This window comes from Sander lucioperca, chromosome 19, assembly GCF_008315115.2.
Source record: "Sander lucioperca isolate FBNREF2018 chromosome 19, SLUC_FBN_1.2, whole genome shotgun sequence".
In the NCBI taxonomy this organism is placed as follows: domain Eukaryota; kingdom Metazoa; phylum Chordata; class Actinopteri; order Perciformes; family Percidae; genus Sander; species Sander lucioperca.
The window spans coordinates 12540447-12549414 of record NC_050191.1 but is presented as its reverse complement, the minus strand read 5'-3'; the positions used below and the strand labels follow the sequence as shown (position 1 = coordinate 12549414).

Here is an 8968-nt window from a genome sequence, read left to right as displayed (position 1 = left end):
CAGATTTCTTTGTTTTAGCCCAAATTTTGAATGGTTAACTTTTGTTCAGCTTACTTACTGTAAGCTACACTCACATACTGTAATGTGAGATGCAACGTGACGTGGGTAGTTTTCAGATAACCTTGACATGGACAAATGCAAAAAAATGCAAATGTCTTATTGTGCTGCTTCTGCCTCAACTGGTGCTGGAGGTAAAACACATCTATTTCCAGCTGACTATGTTCGTAACAGACATTTTTTATTATGTGACTCCTTATTAAATACATTGCAGTAATCTATACCAAAATATACCACAAAGCCTGGTTGTACCAGCTGGATGCTCGCCTGAATGGTTTTTATTAGTTCAAGGCTGATCATTATAGTAACTTCAACAATACAGGAAGGCAGCATAACTTAAACACCTTGTGAAAGGTGTAAGTTTTAGCAAGAGCAACAGCCTTTGGCCCAATCCCATTACAAGCTCAGGTCACGCTTGTAGTCTGCTGTACCACAGCAGCACCTCTACAATAATACAGTCTGCTGCTGTCAGGAGTAGCCTTATAAAGGTGAGAAGAATCCCAAAGCTAAATTATCTTGGCATTTTTCTTACTGTCTAGTTTTGTTTGGCTGTTTCTTGAACTTCTTGCTCGGACTCTGTGCGACTGTCCTGCACCAACTCTTCAGCCTGTCTCTCGTCCTCTTCAGCCACCCTGACTACAGTCTTTCCTCTGGCGTGGCCCTGCTCCAACTTCTGAAAAGCCTGGGGCACCTGGGTAAATGGAAACTGGGCCTCCACAACTGGCAAGATCTGCAGTGAACCAGCAGAAAAATTTCATGAATATGAGCTTAAAATCAATCAGGAAGTAAGTCAGGAAACAATTAAGCAACCAGATTTAAGCATTTAGCATATCAGACATGGGATAAATAGTATTTTGCTTTCGTTTTAATGGCTTGGGGAAATGGATAGGTGGACTGCTTTATTAGACAGCAGAATTAGTGTTGACAGTTTGACAATTAAGTCAATTACATATATTTTCATATGCTTTCTAATGTACTGATTGGATAAACTCCACGCATTAAGTGCTTTAAACCAGACAAAATGAATACCTTCTCTATCTCCAATACTACTGGATCCAGATCTAAGCTGAACTGATGGGTTTTCCCAAATGCACACCATTGGGAAAATATAGTAATTATATTTACTCAATTTAGACAAGCAAATATCCACAAGCTGATGCTACATCACCTCTGCTTTCATAGCTGTGAGTGAGGGAGGGGTTCAGAATGTGATGAGGCTGGACAATCCTGTGCTAGTCCCACAACACGAGCAGCCAGCGGGCTTGTTATTCTGGTCAGCATCTCTTGTAGTTAACAATGAATGGGGAGAGCAGTGGCGTCACACTGGAAACCATCCACACTTCTGACTGAGAATAGGACATGCAGAGAGAGAGAGAGAGTGTGTGCATGTGTGTGTTTTGTGCGGGGGGGCTGTGCATGTCCGTAGCTTCCCGCCACTGGTCTGAGTGTGCCGCTCACTGTAAGCCCCGGGACAAAAGGACAGAGGTCCCACACGCTTTTGCGAATGGCTGCTCAGCACTGTTTAAAAATCCATTCACCGTCTCCTGGCGCCTGACTCAATCACCCAGAAGCCAACTGTGCACAGCGGGAATGCAATGCCCACTCCTTAACAAAGCCCAGGGGAGCCTTGAATACAGGAATCCCTGGTATGTTCATATTTTGTATGATCTCCATCCCTGCATGAATTTCACTGTCAGGCTGATTCACTATCAGGTGATTGGTGTGCAAATGAGAGGATTTCCATCTCCGCATTCTGTCAGTATACGTGGTTCTGAATGACAAGTATGCCAGCATGTATATTAGTAATGAAGGCGGCACAGTACCTTCCCTGCATCCATCAGCTTGCTGACCTCGTCCAGGGCAGGCCCATCTGGCGCATAAAATCCCCAACGATAGAAGACTCCACTTGATACTATGTTCTAAGATGCAAACAGAGAAAGGGCAACAATTATAAGTCAGGCAGGTATGGACATCACTGGTTATGAAACACCACAGAGTGGTTATCTGAGTATGACAATATTAGGAACTCTACATACAAAGGCCCCCAGGAGTCCTACTTTGATCTACAATTTGTTTTTATAAAGATAAAGAGTTTAAAACATTGTGATAAAAATACCATGAGCTTACTACTGAAAGTGGAAAATTTTAATATTTTCAGTTACAAAAACCAAACAAGACATAACAAAAGCCAGAGCACACATAATGTTTGCTGGAGACACTCCGTCACAACAGTGACTTGTGTAACACCGGCATACTAAGAGTAAGAAGTAACAGCATGGATTACATGTAAGAAATACTGATCATTACAAAATTGCTGACACTATCCCAATAAAAGGTGCACTAAGCATTTAAAACTTGAGGAGAGAAAGAAAGAAACTCCCAGGTACTAATCTTGAAATTAGACCCTTAATATTTGATCCTAATATAATATTATGTGACATGACTTTGCCACACCCCTTTAGCCTATCAATCCCTGCTTGCTTGAACAAAACAACAGATTCTTCCTGATCAGTCAGTGCTGACAAGAAGTTGAACACTAGAGTGCTCAGTTGTGCTGTGATCTCCCAGATGAAAAGGACGTGCTGTCAGTGAGGGTGTGACTGCGGCGGCTGAGCCCTGCCAAACTGACCAGCTGGCTGTGACCATGGACAAAGGGGCCCGGAGGCTTGGCAAGAAACACACAAACACTGGTATTTGCTGGGGGGAGATAGCCGGCTACAATCTGTACAAATACCAAATACTGCTGGTTCAGCAGCAAACACATGCGCACACACACACACACACACACACACATTGCATCTAGACTAACGCCCACACACACAGTCCCATCCACACACACACACCCGACTCCAACGCTGCCGGCTGTGCTGTCTCCAATGGCCAGGACAACTTGATTCAGTCCCTTGAGCAGCTCCATCCTGTCCTCTCCTATTCATCCACTACCATCATTACACATTACACTCTACTAATAAAGCAGCTGAAGGGACATGACCTACATGCAATAACACGAGGGTTACATCCATGCAGGAACTCAAACTCTTAATGCTCAAACTCTCTCTCTTCACCTGCACACAGTCAGATTTATAATACACTGCAGGGTATATTTCTACAGATCAAGCATAAACATTTGCAAAGAGAGAATATGCTACTAAGCTAAGTCAAATTATAACATGATTTTTCCATCCCCATTTGAACTGAACATCATCTGATCAACTAAATGCAGGGAGGCACCGATTTTGAAATTCTGGGTTGATGCCGATGTTTATAATAACAATTTGGTCGATACTGATGTTCTATTGTTGCAGTCAGTGGCTTCTTCTCTGAAGTCAGCAACTGCAGTAGCAGCATATGTTAGCGGACTGTTGTCCAAGTCTGACCGCAAAAAAACAACACAAACGTTGGCCACTGCCATCACTAAATGCCATCTTATTTGCGGATAGGCCGATGGCAATCAACAAGGCGAATATCAGCCAATGCCGATGTCCTGCCGATAAATCGGTGCATCCCTAACTGAATGGAAATAAAATAAAAACGTCTTCTAGCTGGAACAGGTCTACACCCATTGCACAAAGTTGTCTTTCCATGCCACTGATGATTAAGTATTTCATTTCAGTTTGGGAGCACCTGTGGTTCACACCTATGCTAATGGCTTTGAGGAATACCAACCAAAAATAAACAGGACAGTAATAAAAGTTGTTTGTGAGGTGAGTGGATGTGCATGTCAGACCATAAACAGCAGTATAATCTTTCACATCAGCACTGTTTTATTCAGTGTTGAAATCAAAATTTTGCTTTGCTCATCTTACCTGTGTGGCCTTGCTGTGCAGGGTGTATCCAGTTTGAAACATCCCACCCAGCAGGCCCATGGAATCGGTGTTGAAGAGTAAAGGTGTTACCAGTGTGACGTACTTTGCTCCAGACCAGGGCTTCAGCAGGCCCATGGCCCAATGTTCCGTTTCCCCACCCACGCTGTCCAAAATCACGTCAAACCTGAGGGTGCAAACCCAGACAGTCAAACTAAGAGGGACCCTGTTAGAAAAAGGCTTGAAATGCTAAAAACATACACACTTTATAGCAAGTTAGTGGTTATGTTTTATCATCTCAGGTCAGTATCTCACATATTGATAGAGTCCTCATTTAAAGCGTATGCTCAGAAAAGATAACTGTTTTGTCTTCGAGCTAAAGCCAGGATTTACCAATTTTGTTTCAGGGGGCGGGTAGAGCATCCACTCTGGCCTTGAGCCCTAGTTTCCATGGAAACTAGAAAGCAAGTCAGTGAGCAGTTATGCCATGCTGACAGTAAGATGTTTACCACACTGGGGGGAGGACTTTAAAGGGGAGAAGCACACACAATTTTTCGCAGTCCTGGACGATTCCTTTTCATTAGCACCTTTACTGGACAGGCACTGAATCTAATGATACTTCATTAGAGTCCGGGCCTGGGGCTAGTGATGAAGATTATGCTCTGATCCGTTTTTTAAATAAAAACAATACAATGCCATGACCTTACACATAATGTACTATATGATTTGATAGTCTGGTTACTTCTAAAAACACTTTTCACAGCAACAACACATACTTTTCCATCATTCCTAGCTGTTCATGCGCATCTTCTGCTGTGTAGTCCACCACCTCGTCGGCCCCCAGCCCTCTAATAAGGCCTTCGGCGTTCTGAGAGCAGGTAACAGTTACGTGGGCACCCCAGGCCTTTAATAACTGCCGGCACACAAGAGAAGAAAACAGAAATATACACACAGATGCAGCAAATGGCCTTACGCTCATACATTTAAAAGAGTCAAACATAGATTCGGTATAGCTAGTGGAATACACTTTGCCCTACCTGAATAGAGAATGTTCCAACACCTCCCGATCCTCCAGTGATCAAAACTCTAGGAGGAAAAAAAAAAACAGGTCATTCAATTACTGTGTGACTCATTTAGGCAAAGCAACTACAAGAAGTGGAAGCCTCGGGGGCTAAAAGGGGATTTGCAGGATTGGAAACTATTACATCCAAGAGGGAATTAAAGTTCCATAAGATTACACATCAGGTTCGATGATAGAATAGAAGACTACTTTCCCCACTGAAATGAATATGAAATATGTGTCTTGTCAAAGTATAGGTCAGCATGACTGGACTGATTTAACAGACAAAGAGCACATTTAGAAACTCCAAGACCTTATAGAATTAATTCAAGGTTTGATGGCCTTTTGTAATATTATTCAGACACTTATTATTTTTTCCCTGATACTGTGATTTACACTTCTAATGTTCCGTGTATAAATGGTGAGGGGGTAGAGGGGTTCAAAACAAGGTTATCCAGGATCAGGCTGGTGCTTGCCTTTTATTTGAAGAGCTGTCTCTGCAAAGACCACCTGCATTAACAAGCGCAGACAGAGCAGTGTTGGCTACATAGGGGATGGATGCTGCCTCTGTGTGACTCAATAATTTTGGTTTCTGGGAAACCTGCAAAAAACAGCCAATGTCAAGAGTGAGAAATATTACAACATGTCAACAATATTTTCAATTATCAATTCAAAAGCTCAGTCTACTCATCAGAGCTGTTGTGAGGGCAGCTAGCTAGTACAATGCAGCAAGAAAACATAAGTACAATTACATCTCTGCCACGGTTAATTGATCTTGTGTTATTACTGTTGCAACTGCTGCACAACCAATTGCCCCTCTGGGGAAAAATAAAGTTCCACTTGACTTGAGTTGACTACTGGCTCTGTAGTTTACCTCATACTCTGTTAGAGTCACAAATTCTGCAAGACTGCCTTGTTTCCATGGGGGAACAGCAGCCCACACCTGGGAACACAAATATGACATTTAACATGCTGAACACGACTCAATTTAACCGCCTGCTCTTGGTCTCTGAATCTGGTTAATCTGGCTATTAAGCCCTTAGTCAGCAGTTCCAGTTCTTATCATTCGTTTTCTAAAAATAGTTTTTAAACTGTTAGAACAAGATCACTAAAATACTATATGTGGAAAAATGTTACTAGTGTGTTGCTCTATTATTTAATCCCATTCACTTTAAGTTGGACTGCATAATTACATTTATATCTGCAGCAAGGAAGTAATGTGGATATGTGGGAGGCAGCACAGTAGATGTCTCTGATTAGTATTCATGTGATGACCAAGCAGAAAAAGTTGAATCATTCTTCCAAGAATATTACTGTGGATGACTTGACTATGGAGTTGCTTGCATAGAGGTGGGCAATATTATGATGTATTCTGCGAGACAATATGAATGTGTTTTGCCTTAACATTATGGACAGAATAGAAAATAAAATACCTTCTCTACTTTTTGCATGCAAAAAAGCAGAAAATTGTCTTTGGTTTGGTACTTGATGGTGAGGACTGAATCATTATACTGTTATACTATTGTGGCTATTTTTATAACATACTTGTAGTTGGGCAGTTAAGCATACACATTTAACACAGACGTAGGTTTATATGTCATGAAAATATAGGTATTGGGCCCCTGAGGGACATGGCAGCTATTTTTCAAAATGGTTGACAATAGCCACCACTCCAGGATTAGTCTTCTCTGTCTCGATGCAGCCATAAGCAGCTGATAGTAGGATGTCACATCATGGCCATCAGACGATATTGATTGGTATTGTTGATTCAGATGTTGTAGTGCTTGCTGTTTCTGTGGTGCAAAGTCTTAAAGAAGGGACAGAACTTTGGCTTGCATTCGGAACATGCAAACATTTCAGATACAATTGGAGGTACAATTATAAGAAAAAAAAGCAATGATTAGAGAAACATCTAGGGTAAGACCATTGTGAGCAGTGTTACAAATCAATGAGCAAGACTGTTTTATGGCAACAATGGATTTGTATATGACTTTTTCATCTATATGATGCAGGACCTTGATTTCATGGGTATTCAATTTGCTTGATTAACCACAAAAAATAAATTTATGTCTAGTTATCGTATGAATAAATAGTTTCCCAATTGATTTTCTAGATGACACATTGCAAATTATGAGTACAGTTATACAGTGTTACATCTTCTAAAAGATGGGTGTGCAGTGTACCTCATCTCCTGGAACAAAATGGGTAACCTCCGATCCACAGTCAACCACTACACCAGACACATCACGACCCAGAATCAGAGGAAACTCACTATCATTGTTGTTGTCCATCACAGACATTGGATCCCTTCTTAATTTAAGAAATTTAGCTCCATAACCACCTGGAAATGGAGAGAGCGAGCAGGTTAGAAAAAAACGTACATAACATTGTAATGTATCATCATATCATCACATCAACAAACATGTTGTTCACAAACCTTTGATGAACATTAGTCCAACACTTACCCCTCATAGAGATATCAAGAGGGTTGAGACTAGCCGCATGGACTTTAATCATCACCTCACTGGGAGAATTGACAGTGGGGACGGTGATTTCTTCCGCGAACTTCAAAACCCCATTAGTACCATACTGATCAATGACCCAGGCTGACATACAGCTCTGCAGTCTTGAAGGTGAAGTGATGAAATTTCTCCTGAAGCACACACTCCAGCCTGCCCTGGCCAATGTTTTGGTCGAGTCTGCAGCTTTCGCGTTGAACAAAGACACGAACCTGGTTGATGCCATAGCTCTGACAGAAGACATGTTCGTCTTTCACCTGGCTGTGTGTATACAAGGTCAGCTTTTGAAACAATAAGTCATTTGGAAGAGCACTTGTCACTAACTTAGCTAACGTTAGCTAGCTAGGTAACATTAACTATTAGCTACTCAGCTAATACTAGCATGTCCATGTCGTCAACGCTCAAAGCAAACGCAAAAATGTACATATGGGTCAAATAAATAAGCGACGAGGCCGTTGTGCACGCTATCGATTGTTAGATTAAGCTGAAGTAAGAACAACTGATAATTCAGCAGATAACACACCCCTCTCTAGCTACACCACAAGCTAGCTAACCCTTGAACTCACAACGATAGCCAATCAGAATTCTGTAGCTAAAACACTGGCCAATAGAGTAAGAGAATGACTCTGACGTATAATAATAATAATAATAATAATAATATGTATAATAATATGTACTTTTTTTACTTTTTGAAATAATGAAGACAACATTTGTTTTTTATGCTTTTTTGTGATATAATATGTCACCATATATAAATACTAATAAATTGATATTCAAGTTATTGGCTTTTTTATCATATTACTTGCGAAAGTCATTAAAACTGTATTGAAGCTTAATTAATTCATTTATTTATGAGATCTAATGAAGGTAAAAGGAGATAACGTTAATACATATATGTGATATATATATATATATATATATATACCATTTTCTTGTACGTAAACCCTAAAGGCCTACATTCTGTTTGCAAAGCCTAAGTAATTATTTGTATTTAATTTTATTATAAATAGAAGAGACCTCTGGTGCAATGGTGTATTGAATGTAATATTATATTCTATTGCTTGTAATGTTTTGTTATAGTTTTTACAAAAAATAGCAATGATAATTTAATATAATACATTTGCTATATATAGTAATATGAAATAATACGAAATATAATAAACACTTTTTATAATGAAATGCTGTACAGTAACAAACCAAAAGCATCAACAAACCTAAACCCTAATAGAGGTTTTAAGACTTCAATTGCACTGGCTCCAGTAAGGCTCAAACACAAACAATCCATTATGTTGCAATAATTTCCTATTATCATAAAAATGCAAGTGTACATGAAAAAATTATAACCCAATATGCTTGAGAGGTTCACTCAACAGTAAAGTGACTGCTGAGTGCTCCATCAGCTGGAGACAAAGGGCTGAAATACATGCGGAGCACAATTTCAGTAAAGAAAACCAAAGGCAAATGGGCAGAAAACATTATCTGTTTATGTCTGAGCAATACACAGGGGATTGCATTGGGGTTTGTTTGAA

General features: G+C 40.3%; 1 protein-coding gene across 2 annotated transcripts; it reads right to left on the bottom strand.

The window, feature by feature from the left end:
- Nucleotides 1–17: 17 nt before the first annotated feature.
- LOC116066009 (reticulon-4-interacting protein 1 homolog, mitochondrial-like) lies at nucleotides 18–8026 on the bottom strand. Of its 2 annotated transcripts, XR_004108876.2 has the most exons (10): nucleotides 7386–8026; nucleotides 7104–7261; nucleotides 5795–5863; nucleotides 5397–5521; nucleotides 4898–4946; nucleotides 4637–4773; nucleotides 3864–4047; nucleotides 1881–1976; nucleotides 1226–1403; nucleotides 654–787 (listed from the first exon to the last, which is right to left on the bottom strand). XR_004108876.2 is itself a non-coding variant. In XM_031321721.2 (9 exons), exons 1-9 carry the CDS (start codon nucleotides 7681–7683, stop codon nucleotides 593–595), a joined length of 1311 nt encoding a protein of 436 aa, XP_031177581.1. In that variant the 5' UTR covers nucleotides 7684–8024; the 3' UTR covers nucleotides 18–592. The 2 variants fall into 2 exon arrangements, 1 of the variants encoding a protein (XP_031177581.1); XM_031321721.2 differs by lacking the exon at nucleotides 1226–1403 and having other exon boundaries at nucleotides 18–787; nucleotides 7386–8024.
- Between the last annotated feature and the right edge of the window lie 942 nt (nucleotides 8027–8968).